This window comes from Manis javanica, chromosome 10 (genome assembly GCF_040802235.1).
Source record: "Manis javanica isolate MJ-LG chromosome 10, MJ_LKY, whole genome shotgun sequence".
Classification (NCBI taxonomy): Eukaryota; Metazoa; Chordata; class Mammalia; order Pholidota; family Manidae; genus Manis; species Manis javanica.
Window position 1 is genome coordinate 47285338 of NC_133165.1, and position 18525 is coordinate 47303862.

Below are 18525 nucleotides of genomic sequence, written 5' to 3' on the forward strand. Positions count from 1 at the left end.
ATAATTACAACCCCTAAGTAGAATTCATTCCTCATATCGAAATTACCGAGTATCATAGTTCTTCCAAGTGGTAAAGATACCTCAAGACAAATGCTGGGCATAGAAGCCACAGAGCATAAATCTGTGAAAAAGTAAAAAGCTAACCTTTTTCAAACAATATTGCTTCTCTCTCACTTGCCAACTTTACATTTCCCTGTGTGGCCCCAAAAGATGACTGGTTAGCCAGAGATGGGTAAGATTCCTCAAGGGAGGAACAACCTAAGACAGGCACAGTTGTAGGGGGGCCATCAGGTGAGAAATTGGGGATCAACAGAGGTGAGGCTTAGAACTTCACTCCCCCAGTTTTGAGAGAAATCTTCTGCATCCGTGGATGTTTTGTTGCCCTTGTCTAGCTTGGATTAATACTTAGTCTACAGGCACACACCTGATCATCTACATTTGCCCTCTTACAGCACTAAACTATGTTTTCTACCTTTATCTTGCATCTACCTACCACTTCAGCATTTTATTTAAAATAATAATAATAATAATAATAATAATAATAATAATAATAAGGGAGAAATGTGGGATTCACATATAAATCAAGTATAAAAATCAAACGAATATTCGTATTTGACCTGATTGTTTATAGTTCATGATGCGTGATCAAAACCGAAAGTTTCTGTGATGACTGCCCTTGCACTATTCACCATGTAAGAACTTATTCACTATGTAAGAACTTGTTCACCATGTAAAAACTTGTTCGTTATGCTTCAGAAGATTGGAGACTGTTGAGAATTAGGCTTGGAGTTGATTAATGATTGTGCATTGAGTCCCCTATACAGAATTTTATTGTTGTTAACAACTGTATGATCAATACATATGAGAGATGCCCTCTCAAAAAAAAAATTACCTTTAATAAGTTACTTTTTAACCAACCCAAATTGGAGGATACTCTAAAAATGGCTGACCTGTGGTCTTAAAAAATGCCAAAGTCATGAAAAGAAAGGAGCCATTAAGTTAAGCTTAGGAATAACAGGACAACTGATAGCCAGGTGCTATCTTGACTGAAAACTTTGTATTAAAGGACACGCCTCAGACTCCTGGGGAACCTTAACCTTGCAACGATTCCATAAAGAGTTTGGAATGGCTAAATTAATTAACAAGAGGTCATTAGACTGAGGTGGCTTTAATGCCAGGTGGCCTATGTAAGTGGACCAAACTATAAGGCTTTAAATGTCTTAGGGTTACAAAATTGAAACCTAGGTCAAGGAATCACAGCCGCCAGCATCAAGTTATAGCCAATCCAGTAATTTCCTGGCTTTGCTTCCAGTCTTTTCTCTAGAAAAGTGTCCCTGGTCCCAGTTTGGCACTGACTGATTCTGATTGCTGCTCAAGTAAACTCTTAAAATGTTTAATATGCCTCTGTTTATCTTGTAAGAGAATGGCTTCAAAATAAATATGTGTTTTGTGTTTGTGTGAGCAATATAAAAAAAAAAAGAAATACAACCAACAAGTATGGTAACATGTGTGCTTCCTTGTCAGTGACTAAGTTCCTTCCAAATTAGCAAAATGTACATTTTTAAAAACAATAGTAATAGTGATCACATAAAAAGTGTGTGCTGTGTGCCATTACATATAGTTGATTCTCATTATTTGCAGTAGTTATATAAAGTTATATAAAGTTCTATAAAGTCACTGCAAACACTGAGGTGGTGAATACTGAGCCAATGTTCCTAGGGGAAAATACAGCATCTGGCTCTTATGAGCCTCTGGTCGCAACATTTTTATCAACTGATCCATAGATAACCTTACTTTATGTGTGGTTATGTTTAAAAGCACCTTCTTTAATATATAGTTAATACCTTACCATTGAACTAGTGGCCAGCAGCACTCCAACTCACACCTGACCGAAGCTTATCTAACACATGTATTTTCTCCATAAGGGACATCAAAGCCTTCTTGCTCTTAGGAACACCACACAGCATTTCACTGCTATGCCTGGGGGCCAGTTTAAACAGCAAAATCACCAACAAAAAGCGCAAAAATGTGGAAAACATGGCACTAAGTATACCACAAAAAGGACACTTCTTTACAGTGTAAAAGCTAAGACAAGAAGACAGAGTGTTTCTGGGTTCTGCCTCAGTAGGGAACACGTATATTAGGCACCTAAAACATTCTGCCACTCTGCACATGTCTTTGAATGACTGCAAAAGCAATACAAGTCCTGATTTGGGAGTTACAAATCAATCTTAGTGAGTAGGTGAATTTGCAAATATGGAATTTGTGAATTGTAAGGATTGACTACATTAAGACATTAATCTTTACAAGAATCCTATGGTGTAATTACTTTTACTGTCCCATTAATAAATAAGGAAACTGAGGCACTGAGAGGTTAAGTAACTTGCCCAAGGTCACACAGCTACGATAGTGGCTAGGTTGTAAATTATGCAGTTTGGCTGCAGTCACAACAAAGACAACTTCTAAAGCTGGCCAGATATGTTGACAATGGCAAACTTAAACACTGCTGGTAACACAGAACCTTCTCAAAAGTAATATGTAGAAAATGCATGGCATTGGTCTTTGCCTATTAAGCACATTCCAATAGGCTTAGTCTTTGCCTATTAAGCACATTCCAGGAAATTACCCTGATCAGGAACAATGGTCAATGTTTAGTCATAACAAAACCCTGAAAGCAACCCAAATGTACAACCCTAGGGATGTGGAACCTGGGATCACACACAGCTGCTATTAATATGAGGAGTCTACCACAACCTGGGGGATTGTTTGTGATCTGTGCAGTGGGGGGTGAAAAGGGCAGAATAAAAATGATACATTTGTGGTAAGAGCAAAGTTGGAAAAAAGTGTGCATGTGGACCCAGAGCAGAAGGTGATAAATGTGAAAATTAAATCAGTTGTTGAGGTAGGATGGTGGTATTGTGGGTGATATATCCATCTTTTCAACAACCATGGCAGGAGCGTTTATTACTGACTGCTTTTCTCTTGCCAGCCTTGGAAGCCTGGGCAATGCCTGATTGTTGGGCAATAGCATAAAACAGAAGGAAAACACAAGTAACTAAGAGACAATTTCCAAACATGGCAATAGCTGCACCTGCTGGAGCAAACAATCCAAAGGTGAATTGGGCACCAGCAGTCTCCGGGGAGAGAGGGCAGGGAGCCCAAGCCCTGGGAGGCCGCAAGAGTGGAAAATCTGACCACAGAGGCAGAGAGTGCCTGCCTCAACTTCCCTCTAGAGACTGCCCTGTCTCCTGATGCTACCTTAATGGTAATAGTGCATCTGCGGCACATTTACATGTGCCTCTCTCAAGCAGAATGATTTACGAAAATGTGGATTTATGAAACTGATAAATGAGGAGATAATTATTCAGACTGTGAAAGGAATCACCAAAAGGAACTCCCCTACTACAGCTGAGCTATCAGTAATATTCATGGAGCATCACAGAAAAGTGTTTTTTTAAAACTTGATAGCGTACTTTGCATAAGGAGCCGACCACGGTGTAGGAGATTCAGAAAAAGCAGATTTGGTCTCTGCCTCATCAAAGATGGTGCTCCTGTCCCCCAGGCCCATGCCTCACTCTGTTTTCTCATGGGCTCTGTTTGTTTCACAGCACACATTTCATGGCCTGACACTACTGTACAGTATCTGTGTGCTATTTGTTCTCCCTTCCTACCCACTGGACTCTGAGCCCCGGGCACGACAGGGTCTGTGTGCAGTATGAGAAACAGTGAGGAGCAATCTCAATACCTTTTTCTGGAACATGTGACCCCAAGAAACTCAAGGCCTAACAGGGAGAGAAGACGTGGATGTGCCCCCTAATACAGCTACCGGGTATCTGATGCATATCGCAGGCATTATTTCTATTTTATCCAGTATTGACCTGTGGGGTCACTTGTACAGAGAGCTTTTTTGTACACAAGAGAAATTGGAGGAACCATGAGTTAGAGCACAGGGTGTCATGAGAGGGCATGATGAAGGATACAACATGCTTAATGGCTGGGTGGCCAGGACACAAACAGGGAACCTAGGTGGTGAGAGGACTTAGCTGAGCTCAAAGGGCGGATGGCACGTTGCTCACAGGCCTGTGACTGGGTTTATGACTGAACTAGCCTGTCTCTGAACGCTGTGGCTGCTGTGTGTTACCCCAAGGGTCAACTGAGGGCTTCTCTTAGGATCTAGGATTCAAGGGTTACCTGGAGGTCAGTGCAGGGAGGAGCGATGTTTAACACTAAAGTGATGATGATGATGATGGTGACAGTGATGGTGAAGAAAGGGCACTTGGGTGATAGGCTCACTATGGACCTTCCAGTCTCTCATTCCCCATAATCCTTCACTGGCCCTGGGATGCAGGCCATACCGTTGGCCTGTTTTATAGTTGAACTTGCCCAAGGTCAGAGAGCCAAGGTTTAAAACCTACAGCCAGGAGTTAAATTCTGGTCCATGAGGCTCCAGAGCCTGTCTGTCAGTGGTACCACTCTTGTCTCCTCACCAGGTATCAGCCACAGCAGCTCTGAGTGAGGAGAGCTCAGAGGAGGAGCAGTGGCTCCCAGCTGCGGGCTTCTTAGGAGGTTGGAATTTGAGTCCAGCCTTGAAGGATGGACAGGTGGAAGGCAGTGGTGCAAAAAGCCTGACATTCCTCCCCAAACCTGGGTGCCCACAGGCTCTCGTATTTGTCCTTTAGGATGTCACCACCCCATCCATGTGGGTGGTGGTGGCAGAGTGTGGAGAACAAAGCTCCATACTGGAGGCTCTGCCATCTCCCTGGCTTGGTGCCCCTGGACCAGCACCTATACTCCCGGGGCCTGTTTCCTCTTCCAGGGATGCCTATACCTCTTTGGGTTGTCGTGAGGACAGAGGAGAATACCAGGGTGAGGCTCCAGCTCAGAGACTGGCCTATGAGAGGGCCCCCTGGAGGTTGGTTCTCCCTTTCTTCTTTCTGCCTCCATCTCCTCCTGGGGCACCTATAAGCTTCCCAAATGACCTTTTTCAAAATACAAACAATGCCTTGCTGGATTCTTGGATGTGGTCCACCTGCTACAACCTAGAGGGTATATTACAGCCACTCTTGGCTGTTAGCTCTTCAGCCAGTCCTCATATCTCAGCCCTTGAGTCACTCTGTTGCTCCTTCATGAGTCCTGTCAGGCATGATTACGTCTCTCATGAAGCTGAGTAACCAGAATCACTAAGCGTCCTCTGGGAGTTTGTGCAGGGGTGACCTGGGCTTGCCAGAGCCTCCCCACCCTCCCCCATCCTCTCCTGGGGTACATAAGCATTTTCTGCTTCTTCTGGCATAGTCATAGAAGGCTTTCTGCTCACCTGCCACCATCCGGGGAATTCTTCAAAGGCAAAGGCTGTGTGGTGAACACCTGTTCTATTTGCCTGCCCACAACTCTCCTGCATCTTCCAAACACAGCGCCTCAGATGGCCTTTGGGAGCGGCTCCATTCCTGCTCTTACTCCCTGTGGTTTAGGTGACACTCCCTCCACTGCCCAGCTTACTGGGGTGGCCAAGGAATGGTGAGTCACCAGGCGTCCTCACCAGACACAGAGGGCAACTGGCTCAGCAATGGGAATGGGGCCCCAGACAAGCCAATGGGAACCCTCCTCAGCACTTTTGCTGGAACTGCTAGGAAAGCAGTGCTCTCCCTTTCGCAGAGGTAGGGTGTAAGTGCATAGTTCCTGTTGCTAGCTTGGCCTCCATGGGAGTACCTGCCTGAGATGACTCCAACATGGTAAAACAGAGCTGAGGGATGAAGAATGATGGATTTCCATGACATACTTTGAGTATCTGGATCCAACTATCTTCTAAAGCAAGAGTATCATCCTGGATTTCTTAATTTCATGAACCAGTAAGTTTCTTTGTTGGTTAAAGTCCTTGGGTTTCTGTCCCCTCCATGAAAGAATCCCTAACTAATACAGTGTGTGTCTTCCACATCACAATATTCTCTTTCTCACAGTGGTATGCTAGGCACTGAGAAGGCAGTTGGTGACATCCTACTGAATGACTGAAAGGATAAAATCACCCCACATCTTCTAGGCAGCTGTGCTCTGGGCACATCTCTCCTAATCTCACCCCAGTGATTGCACACCCCTGCTCAGGTTGCAAGCCAACCCAGAGAAACAACCTGGGTCTTCACCTCCCACTATGCCCAGTGTGAAGCTCAGAGGCTGGTTTTCTACTTGGTAGTATATTAGATTTCCAAGCAAATTGCAGTTTATTCCCACAAAACCACTCTGTAGTGAACTTGGAGCCACTGGCATCCCTAGCAGGTTTCTCTCGACTATTTATGAGGATGTCAAACAAAACATAAATAAAGAAGTATGGCTGAGCTCCACTATTTCCTGGCTGCATGACCTTGGGCAAATTGCTCACTGTTCTGGATCTCTGCTTCTTGTCTGTAAATTGGGTGCAATAACTGTATCTGTCTCATTAGGAAGGAAGTGTGTAGGTGACATGAAATGATAGTGGTAAGGTGACTGGCAGGTGGCTGGCATTCCAGAAAAGGAACCTTTAAAGCGATACCCGATGATGGCTCAGGGTCTCTCCCACCCTTCATGCAACTCCATCTGGAGGTATTTCTTTCCAGCTCTACCTTCTAATGTCCTGTTACCAAGCATGCTCCCTCTTGATGACAACACGTCCCCAAACTTTAATGGCAACTCAGTTTTGGCATATTTTTAAATTGCCTTTGTGCTGCGACCTTGTCTCTGGAGATTCTCATAATGCTACTGGCTGGTATCTCTTTGATCAAGCACCTATTGATCCCCTCATTAATGAGAAGCAATTTGCTCATAAGGAACTATTGCACTATCCTCCCAGACAAGTCACAAGTGCATGATTAAATGATCACCCAGGTGTTCGGTGGTACCATGTAACCTGCCAGAAACTGAATAAAACCATCTTGCTCTGAGGCATTAATGATGGTAAAAACCCATGTTGAGCTAATCAGCACAAGCTTTCCACTATTCTAGTTTGAGGTCACCCCTGGGATGGAAAGAGATGAGCACACAGCAGCTGGGCACAGAGGACATTGCTTGGTGTTCCTGGCTGGTCCTGGAGACTATCTATTTAGAGGTTCTTCACTGGGGGTGGTACCGCCTCACTGTGAGGGGCCATTGGGAAATGTGGTTGGATGTTGTCAGAGATACTGGGGTTCTTAGTGGAACTGAGTAAAGGGGTCAGTGGGCAGGAATACTAAACTCCTACAGCACGTGGGACTATGCTGCACCATGAGAACTTGTCCCATGGAACACGGCATGAGGGCTCCAGTTAACAAGCACCAGGAGTTCAGCCAGTTATGGAAGGGCTGAATCCACATTCAGGATGACCCAGACTCTCTTGCCTGCAGGACCCAGGCTCATTCCCACAACACAAAGGCCCAAATCCGTAGCCCCATCAGTCTCCATCCTGCAGATCTGTTTTAGGGGCTTGCAATGTTCTTCCATTTGTTTTGTGGTTTAATTTGAATTCATTACCAACATTTTAAAACTCAGGAGATTTCACAATACAAATCCAGATTACCAGCTTCTCTGGCAGTCTTGGAGGATATGGGCCCCTGGGCCTGTTCTCCCACAAAAAACAATGGCTTGAGCTGAGCAACTTGGATGGCAGAATTCCAATTCCAGGTGCTCACTGTCCCCACTGAGCTGGCTTCATTCACTGCCTGACCTCTTCTAGCAGTTGACATTGCAAACCCAGATTACTGCAAGGTTCCAGGGCATGAAGACAAACCACAGTGAACTGAAAATGAACTTTCGCAGCCCAGCAAGGGCAGTGAGGAGACAATGCCTCTTTCAGACCAGACCACACTGCTTTGCCCTCACTCACTACACACTGCATCTACTGCAGGTTTTTTCAAGTACCACAACTCCAGAGTCAAAAATCAGTACTAAATTAACTTCCAATGACATATGAACAATTTCAAACACAAATGTAAAATGACTCCATCTTTACATAACAAGGAATGATTACAGGCTCAGATTTCAAGGACCCATCAAAGCCTGTAAGATCACAGAATGGGCCATTCAGGGGTCTAATGAACAAGTCCTGCTACATTCTAGCATTTCATGACAAATCCCCTTCTCCCAGAGCAGTAGCAGGGAGGCAAGAGGTGGTACATACATGTCGAATAGTTTGTTACAATGAAAAGATGCAATTAAATCAGTGAATGGAGAAATAAGAGCTGGATTGAGGTAATATTCCAAGCCTCTGAGTGGAGGGTGACTGCATCCCACTCCTATGTGAAACAAAGCCTGCATGCTGTTAATAAATCTAAATAGGATTTTTATTTTGCTAGTATTAAGGGCTGCCATCAAGCAGCTTCATCTTACCGGTTCCTCTGCTGAAGCAATATTAAATACTCATCATGTTTCTCATCAAAGTCTGTCACCATGTCCTTAGTGTAACCCTGAAATGAAGAAACAGAGCAGTGTGATATCGGAATGCAGGGAAGCATTTACTGAGGCCCAGGCCCAGCACACACCTCGCAGGAGATTGAGAGGCAGAGGCTGGCCTTGACGAAGGCCCAGCTCCCTGGGTGCATCACTCTAGCGACCCAGAGCCCCAGAGATTGTCTGATGCTCCAGTGGGTCTTGAATAGATGCAACTAACAATCTACGGAAAGGAGATCAATTCCCCAGTCCTGCCACTGTTTGTTCCTCCCATGCCTTAGAAAATCAGGGGCTCTGACAGGATTTGGGCTTCGCTCTTTCACCACACTCATTATTTAGTTACCTGAATTATCATAACCAGATGTAACCTAAATAAGTTGTTCAAGAGGGCATCTCACTTTTCTCTTGCAATTGCAAGAGAAATGTATGCTTATTACAAACAACCCAGTCATTACAAAGTCATTACGAAATTGTCTGACCCAGAGAGCAAAGGCTCCCTTACAGCAGACATTTGTGGCTTTGTGTCTCCTTTCCTGGCAACAAAGCTTTGGATTTCCTTTGGAGAACCATTCAACCCCTTCTTTCAGTTCACTGGTTTCAGATGCCCTTGAAAGTTCCTTTGTTCTCCTCTGGAGTCACATGACTTTGGCCTTGGCCTTGCCAATCAACAGTGGCTCCCCCAGGCCACAATAATTCACAGGTCATGGCACTTTGCTGAAACACTCTGGAAAAAACTGCTGTCTTTCCACTGGGGCACCAAGCTGATGAGATGCAGGTATGGAACTGCCTGAGATGAAGTCAATAAAAAAGAAGAAACTGGAGACATGGAGAGAGAGAGAGAGATTCCTAATGACGTAATTTGAGCCCCTGGGTTCACCCATGTCTGAAGAAGTACCTGGACAACTTAGTTATTGCTTTAGAAGTTTCAACTGAGTTTCTGTCATTTGCTGCCAAAAGAATTATATCATATACAATAATCTATTAGAGATAATTCCTATTATAATTTTTTACAGCTTTATGGAGGGATAATTAATGTATAACAAACTACACATATATAAAGTAACATATAATAAAACTTCCATTATAATGTGGTATATAAAGTAACATACAGTAAAACCCCCATTATAATGTACATATCCTTTTAGATGTTTTTCTTTATGGTATACACAAATACATATTTATAAATACACACACAAACAAAAATAGGATCACACTATAAATAAGCTTTGTAATTTTCTATGTTTCTAGAATCACTTTTTTGCCAAGGAATGCATTAGAGAGACAATATCAAGTTGGTTCTAGTCATAAATTACAGGGATTAGATTTTAAATGGCAAGGAAGACATTTGTAATAGAAATGCAATTTGTGTGAAAATCCTAGCTATTATCATGGGGAGAAAGGAAAAATATCTCCATTATTCTCTTTTTGACTTCTCACAATCTGGCTTTAACCCCATTATTCTAGCAGAACCCTATCTAAGGGTGACCCATAATCTCCTTAACCAAATACAATAGCTTTCTTATTCATCTTTTTCGATTGCTCCAGGCCAGGGAACTGCTGACCACCCATCCTTCCCCAAATGCTCCCCCTTAACTTCTGACATTCTGAATGTTCCTCTCTTCCCTACTGTGCCTTCTCCTCCTGCCCTTCCTCCTCGGTCTCAGCCTTGGGTGGTCATTGTCTCTGTCCATCTCATTTCTGTGGGTCACCTCCCTGTCTTGACATCTCTTTCTGATTACAAGGGAACAGGCCTACTGGATGGGGAACCCAGAGTCACTCCTGGTCCGGGGCTGACAGCCCAGTCCCTCCCACTCGTCCCTCTTCCCGTAGGACTCCAGGTTGCTGCCATCTGCTTACATCTTTCCCTGTCATCCCCACTTTTCCTTCTGGATCCTCCCACCTCTAGGCCCACTTGGGGACAGGGTGCAGTAATCCCACCTTCTCTCCTTTCCTGATGTCTCCAAAACCTGAGTTTTACTGGGGTTCTCCTGCAAGAGCTAATCTAGCCAAACCATCAGGAAGTGGGGAATCATAAGAGAAAGAGTGACATTATGAAATTATAAGGAATTAAAACAAACAAGCCAACTAGCAATAGCTGTCCCTATTCTGTTATTTCCCTGGCTTCCTGAGATGCCCAGAGTTTACTTTGTCCCCCATGGGCCTGACCTTGCCTCACCCTGGATGTGAGAAAGGTACATCCTTGGGACAGCTGGTTGCAGGAAACCGGGTCTGGGGAGGTTTCTTAGTCCCTTCCAGAATCACAGCATAGATATGATGCAGAGAGTTTACGCAGCATTTCCACATACATGATTCTTCTTTGATCTTCACAGCAGCCCTTGAAATGGTTATTATTACTTCATTTAAGATACAAGGAAACCCATCCCATGCACATTCCTGGAACACAAATCCTACTCTGCGGCAATTTACATAGTCATTTTGAAATATTAAAATGACCACTGATATAGTACGCTAGGGAATGAAACATTCAATGACATTTTTAGATGAAATATTAGACTTCAAAGAGATCTCAGCCTGTGGTGGCTGCCTGGGGCTTTCACCTTGAACCCTCCCAGAATGCATTTATTTGCCTCTGCCAGGAGAGAGATGTCATCAGGACTTGAAGAACACAGGCATATATCCAGCCAAGCTTCTTTCCAGCCCCATGCTTCTCAAATGCTAATGTGCATACAGATCACCAGGGGATCATGTTGAAATGCAGGTTCTGATGCAGGAGGACTGGAAAGGGTCTGCATTTCTAACAAGCTCCCAGGCAATGCCATGGGCCACAGTTCAAGTAGTAAGGACTTAGACTAGTCCATCTTGTTCCCCACTTGTCACAATATGCCCTTCTCTAGTCAGATGGTCTCTGAACCTGAGCTGGGAAGAACATGAGCTTTGGAGTCTGAGCCTGGCTTCTAGTCACAACACTGCCATGAGTTTCCTTATCTCTAAAATGGAGGTAAAAATGGTACCCGTCTGGTTGGATTTTTTTCCCCTCATGTGGTTAAACGTGGATTGGACTTAGCATGCTAGCTGACATAGAAAGTTCTCGTGAACATCAGTTACGTATACATTTATAGAGTCCCTTATTTAAATAGCACCATCCTGGCCCCCATCCCCACCCTACCTATGCTCATTCTCATCCCTGAGGTCTTAATCTTTCTATTCCTTTTTCAAAAAATCCACCCCATTCCCCTCCAGCCTGCTTCTGAATCCTCTCCAAGTCCCAGCTGGGTTCTCAAAAGTCTCCATGAAGCCTTCCTTTGCCATTCTCACCCCCACTCACTTCAGATCATTCTGAAACCCTGCAATTAGTATTAAATTATATACAATACAGTGTGAAATAGTATATAATTATGTGCTAAGTTATTAGCATATAAGTATATATTGCTTACTAATTATCTGGGGATTTGGCAACTTGGGGGTGAGCCCTGGACCCTGAACTTACTTATCTGAGCCTCAGTTGCCTCATCTGTAAAAGGGGATATTAATGAAGTATACCTCACAGGGCTGTTCTAAGGATTAACTAGGAGAAAAGTGTAAGTAACTTAGGATCCTTTTCTTTCTTATTTTTTTATTGATTCCCCAGATGGATTATAAATTCCTGGAAAGCAGAACCATGGGAAGCAGGGGTACATCACAGGTGGAGTCTGGAGTCCTGGGCTCTAGTCTTAACCTCGCCACTGTCTAGCACCAGGATGACAATTGCTAAGGTTGCTAAGTAACAACTCAGTTAACCCAACCCTGCCCAGAGCCCAGACATTGCCTCTCCCTAGTCGCAGACTTCATTAAGTTACCAAAGGCGTCTGAAACCCAAAAAAGGAGACACATGATTAAAATAAAACATAAAATGTGATGTCAAGGATTTAAATGAGAGAACGGAGGGGCCCTGGAGGGCATGGCCAGCCACCAATCCTTGAACGTCACCTTCAAAGCCTTGCTCGCAGCCAATCCGCCAGCTCCATGTGGAAACCGCTGTATGTGTAGACTCTGACCACTTCTCCCCACCTCCTGCTACCACCCTTTGCTGGTCTCCTGCTCCTGTCTGTGCCCCCGAAGTCTGTTCTCCCTGCTACTGACAGAAATCCTGATAGACGTTTAAATCCAATCACATCACTCCTCTGCTTTGGACTCTGCATGGGTCCCAGCAACCCTGCGGCCCTGTGCGCTGGGCCTCTACTCACCTCTCTGACCCACCTCCACACTCCACTCCTCCTCCTCACTCCAGAATCCTCCACACCCTGCATCCACCTCAGGGCCACTGACTCACCATTCCTTCTGCCTGGAGTGCTCTTCTCTCAGCTAAATGCCTAGATTCCTCACCTCCTTCAAGGCTTGATGTGGAACTTATCTTCTTGGGGAGGTCCTCCTTGGGTACCCTATTTAACACTGCAAGCTACACCCCACCCTCAGTCCTCCAGGAACATAGTATCTACTTGATCTCATTCATTATGCCCTCTACTTTTTGGCTGTCCCTGCACTGGAATGAAAACTCCATGAAGGCAGGGACTGTTTTGATCCCTTGTGTATTTCAAGCCTCTGGGGCAGTGTCAAGCACACAGTGGTCCTTTACTAAATACTGGTTGAGTGAATGAATAAATAAGGAGACATCTGAGCTGGGATTTTTAAAGTTGAAACGTTTTCTGGGTAACAAGAAAAGAGAAAGGCATTCCAGGCAGCAGAATTAGCATGGGCAAAATGCGGAGCCTAAAAAAGCTTCACACATTCACGGACTGGCCAGAAATTGGGTTTGACTAGTGATGGGTGCTCAGAAGGTGTGAGTTAAGTATGGCAAAGGGTCTAAGGAGTTTGGATGTGACACAGAAGCAAAGTCTTACTGCCATTAGTGTTATCTTCATCCCTACTGCTGGCTCCAGAGATGGTGTAGAGTTTTATCAATGCCATATTATTAATTCTCTTTGGGGGGAAAAATGGAATTGGAAAGAAATGCCAAGAATCAGTGCACTGGGCAGAGTCTGTATTTCAGGGATCACATACTCCTCTGAGGCCAGAATATTGGAATTCTCCTAAACAGAGCTGATTTCGTGAGTGCCTGAGCCTGAGTTGCATTAATGAGCAGCTGAGCTGTGGTGGGAATGCTAGGGCCCTAACCTTGCAGGTGTCAGGTCCCAGCAGAGAAGAACAATAACTTCAAATGCTTTAATAATGAAGCTGTGAAAACACCATGTCTGGGGCACTGCAAGGTTCACAGAGCACTTCCACACACCTGAGTTACTCCTTCCCCCAAGCTCACATCTTAACTGAGGGACAATTTATGAGTGACAAGTGAACGCCCCAGGTTACTGGGGCCGTTATTCAGGCTGCCTCAACTGCAAATTGTTATGCTCTCTGCAAGTGTGTTTAATTCCCACAGTAATGCTATGCTCCCAGGATCCTTATCCCCATTTTACAGAGGAAGAAACTGAGGTTTTGGAAGCTGAAGCAAATTGCCTATAGGCCACAATGCATGTGAGTGGAAATACTGGACATTTGTTGTTTCCATTGGCTCACTATCTATTCATTTTCTTCTGGCTACATCATCTTGATTTTCCTTTGGGAAACCACCTCTCTTCCACTCTCAGTCCATGTGGTATGGGTAGAAATAACACTGCTGCCTTACAAGGGGAAACACAAGACCTAAGCCTGGCCTATCAGGGTATTCTGCCTCCCTGCCATCCGACTGGTTTAGGGCTGGGCATGCCGCCCAAGCCAGGTCAACAGACTCAGCTGGAATTAGCTGAATCCGCTAGAAAAGTCCCCATCCTTCTACCCCTGGAATTATTGCTGATACAAGCCAAGAGCTACTAGGCCACCACAAAGTTAGAGCTCATTTTTATCAACAGATTAGGTTTGGCATTATGAACATCCTTATATGTTCCATGGTGACACCAACACAGATGCAGCAGAATTAAGGACAGAGGGAGCCAGAACAGACAGTAACTAGATCCTCTAAACTGTGTTTTAAATAGCCTCTCTTGTGCCCCCCATCCCAGCCACACCTGAAGCCAGCACTTCTTGGATATTTCAGTCACAAGAGCTAGTATATTCTTTTCTTTACTGAAGCCACTTTGAATTGTGTGTGGTTGTGTGTGTGTGTGTGTGTGTGTGTGTGTGATTCACACCTGAATGAGTCCTCTGTGGTAGTAGACTGAGAGAGCTAATACTCTGGGGTCTCAATCCAAAGTCTATGCCATGTCCTATGGCTCAGAGATGCAATCAGCAGAGGAATAAAATGATACTTTCATGAACGTTCTCAGTGACAGCCCTAAGCCCACAGTAAGAGATGACCCAAATGTATTTTATAATACAAAACTAACCCTTCCTTCAAAACCCACCCCAAGTGCCAACTCCTCTGTTCTTCCAGTGATTCTTTTGTATCCCAGTGCTGTGTAGTAAGTCCTTAACATGCATTAGTTGAATGAAGAAGTGTAGTTCTGAGCTTGCTTTTAACTGCTCTTGCTGACATACCAAAGTGCTCCCTTCCTCTGTGTTCAATATGCCTCCATTGCAAACAGGCCAAGTAGCCAAGGCCTAAAGCAGTGGCTGATACCACCTCCTAGAGGTAGAATGAAACAGCACTGGTTCGAGTTTCTCATGCCCTGGGTAGATGTGCTAACAAAATCACATGCTATGTACACACCACAAGGATAATCAAAGAAAGAGTCTGGGTTTTTCTCAAATATTTTAGACTTACATTTATCACTCCATTATCCTGCTATGTACCATTATTTACTGCTAACAATACATACCTTGAGATTTTACATTTAGTTTCTGGGTTTGTAGAAAATTGACGCAGACCTAGAATCTAAGATTTCCTCCTGGACTCCAGGACACAGTAGGCTATATTTATAGGAATATGTTTTTCTTACATAGCTAACTAAAAAATCATTTTCTATATATAACTGCTAGAAAATAATTAACATTTCTTTTTCCTTTTGGAAAAGTTTTCTTGTAAGATTGCAATGTGTATTATAAGCTATCTTTTAGGCTGACAAAAATAGATTTTCTCATTTTTTAAAATATTGAATGAGTTTACTGGAAAAAGGAAACTGTATTAATGCCATAAATGGAAGATCACTATTGCTTGCCATAAATAGAAGGCAGACATAAATATAGACCTACTAAAATAACATGTTTATGTGCCGCCTACATGCTGTGAAGTAGGAAACACAGTGCAGGAATGTCAATGTCCACACAACTAAGTGAGATGTGTGGCACTGACTTCTCTCATTTTACAAATTCATATGTTCACTCACACAGTGAGCACATCAAAATCTCTGCTATTACAGAGCTCAGATTCTAGAGAGAAGAGACAGGCAATGAAAGAAATAAGCGAATATGTAGTATGTCAGATGGTGCTGCCTGCCCTGGAGACCAGAAGGTCAAGAAGAGCAGCGAGGGAGGGAGTGTGGGAGCAAGGGAGGTGCTTTTTAACTAGGGCTCAGAGAAGGCCCCTGGTGAAGTGACAGACAGCTGATTCGAGGAAGGAGCAACAAGTGCAAAGGCCGTGCGGTGGGAATGAGCTGGCATGTCTGAGGAACTGCACAGAGGCCAGTGTGGCTGGAGCACTGGCAGCAAATGGGGAGTGGGTAGGAGGGTGCGGGGCTGTGGGGAGGACTCTGGTTTGACTGTGGGGTGCCAGGAAGCTGTTGGAGGGTTTTGAGCAGAATGACATCATCTCAGCTCAGTTCGAATGAAGTCAAGTAGGGTTGTGGCTACTGCCACCCCCCTTATCCGGCTGCCTTCCTCAGAGAGCTCAGCAGGGGACTAGGCCAGCAAGGGACCCTGGAAGCACCATCTGCAGCACAAACAGCCTTTGATTGTGGAGGAAAGAGGCAGGCCCATTGTCGTGCTCTCAGGCTGGTGCCAAACTGATTTAGGGTGGATGTTACCTGTCAGAGCCTACCAGTCCTGCAGGACCTGACACTTGGCCTGACGGGAGGAGAGCCGGCTAGGTGGAATTTTCCTTCCTACTATCTGTCTCCAGCACTGAGAACTTTCTTCCTAAGAGAATGAACCTCCACAGAGCACATCTAACCTGGATCTAACCTATCACCACTGGCCCTGTCAGCTGGATGCCTGAATATAAGCTCACCAGGGTCTGCCCCCAGGGGCCCCTTCTGATTTATTTAACAAGTACTCCATGAGCTTATCCTATGGGTTGGACATAGGAGAAGTCTTGGCAAAAGGCCAGAGACTGACAGAGATGAACTAATCTGGTTCCTCCTCTTCCCTCCCCACCCCCAGCCAACAGCTCTTCTGGCTGTTTCTCAGAGAAGCCAAGCCCCTTCCTCCTCGGGCCATGGCACTTGCCTAGAAGGTTTCCACCTTGCTCGTAGGCCTGTGTGGGCCTTCCTAGACCTCTCCTGACTACCCCAGGCCTTCTCCATGGGGCAGCACTTTCACTCCCTGAAAGCATCTCTGTTGGTTTGTTTGTGGTTCCCTGTTTGGGATGACAGACCCCCAAGGGCCGGGCTAGTGCTGGCTCACTGCTGTATCTCCCAGCCTCTGACCCTTGTCTGACACACACAAGGCACTTACTAAGTATTTGAGGGAAGGAAGGAACAAAGAGCGAAAGAAGGAAAGGAAGGAAGGAAGACAAGATCCCTGCCCTCAAAGAACTTAGCAAGGTGGCCACTGAAAGACAATGGCTCTGACACCATGGGGTAGGTGCTGCCAAGAGGAAGCACCCTTGCCAGGGGCAGTATGTCGAGTGAGTGGGTCTCTGGCATTGCTCGGGGGCTGGGCAGGCTCTATAGAGAGGACATGGCACTGAGTACAGAGGAGCTCACCAGGTGATGGGGGAGGGTGGGAGAGGTACGGGAAGGGCATCCAGGCAGGGAACAGTGTGTAAAAAAGCGCAATGCAAGGAGACCCCAAAAGCTTGTCTTAGGGATGGGATGGAGAGTTGTCAGAGCACAGTGGCTGGTCCCAGGGGATAGCCAGAGGCACCTCGCTTCTTACATCCCAGGCCTGTTTTAAGCCTGAAGAGAAACAAAGTCTGTTTGTGCCAATGATGGGGCTGGGTGGCAGGGAATCCGAGGTAGGGAGTGAAACCTCACGTTCAAGTCTAGGGCAGTGCAGTGGGGCTTGGGGGTCTGGTCCCAAACTCCACGTTCCCTACACACTGTCACATGAGGTCACACAGATAAAGGAATATAAAGTAGTTCCTACTGTCCCTTTTTCCCCCATCACCTCCCCCACCCTGTGGAACAATCAGTCTAGTGAGGGAGGCTGATTTGAAACAAAATCACCACCAAACATACATCAACCATTTCAAGTGCTCTGGAAGTAGGTGTGTGGTGCTTGAGCAGCTTTAACAGATAAACAGATCTATGGCAGGGAGGTCAGATGAAACTCGCTGGGGGAGTGACAACAGACCGAATTCTGAAGGATAAACAAGTTATTAGGGAAGAGAGGGGAGTGCTAAGCCAAGTGGCTGCATATGTGAAGTTCACGTGGTGAGAGAAAGCAGAGAGTAAGAGGAACAAGGAAAGACTGAGGGGCTAAAGCCAGGGGGCAAGGGGAAAACAGGGTGACATGGGACTGAGCAGGCCAGACCACCAAAGCCACGTGGACCACAGCAGGGAGTTGTGCCCTTCACCCAGACCAACGTGGAGCCATTCTGGGTTATTGCATGTTGGAATAAGAGGTGGCCCAGAGTGGGTGCTGGAGAGCAGGCAGGAGGCTTTGGAGGCTGTTCGGATGAGAGATGTCAGCAATGTGGAGGAGACAGGGATGTTCTCCAGGTAAAGGTGCAGGACCCGGGGATGGGCTGCAGAAGAAGCTGAGGGAGGAGGAGGTACCGAGGACAACACCACAGTCTCTGGCCTGTGTAACTGGAGGGATGGTGGTACCATCTCAGAGAAGTGAAGGCTGGAGAAGCAGGGCTGAGGGTGGCCTTGGCGGTCGTGTTGAGACTCTGTGGCACCCTAAAGACGCAGTTTGCGGCCGACAGGTGGATGTGCAGGTTTGGGGGTTAAGGCTGCATGACACAGGGAAGATGCCCTTCCTGCTCACCCCCACCCAGGCTGCCTCTGCCCTCCCTCAGCTCTGTCCCTGAAGCTTCTCACAGATCACTCTCTGTTGGAGCACGTATCAGAGCCTCCATGAACATGGGCCTGGGCATGTGCAGTG

The 18525-nt window shown here is 45.6% G+C and overlaps 1 protein-coding gene across 10 annotated transcripts in view; it reads right to left on the bottom strand.

Annotated features, from left to right (window-relative positions):
- KATNIP (katanin interacting protein) overlaps window positions 1–18525 on the bottom strand; it is a 223100-nt gene that overhangs the window by 144327 nt on the left and 60248 nt on the right. For 8 of the 10 annotated variants that reach the window (XM_036992475.2, XM_036992477.2, XM_036992476.2 and 5 more), the window contains one exon: window positions 8329–8405. The exons of the other annotated variants lie outside the window; for them this stretch is intronic. In XM_036992475.2, the coding sequence (XP_036848370.2) occupies window positions 8329–8390 (62 nt within the window). In that variant the 5' untranslated portion in view covers window positions 8391–8405. The remainder of the gene's footprint in view (window positions 1–8328; window positions 8406–18525) is intronic. 10 annotated transcript variants of the gene reach the window in all.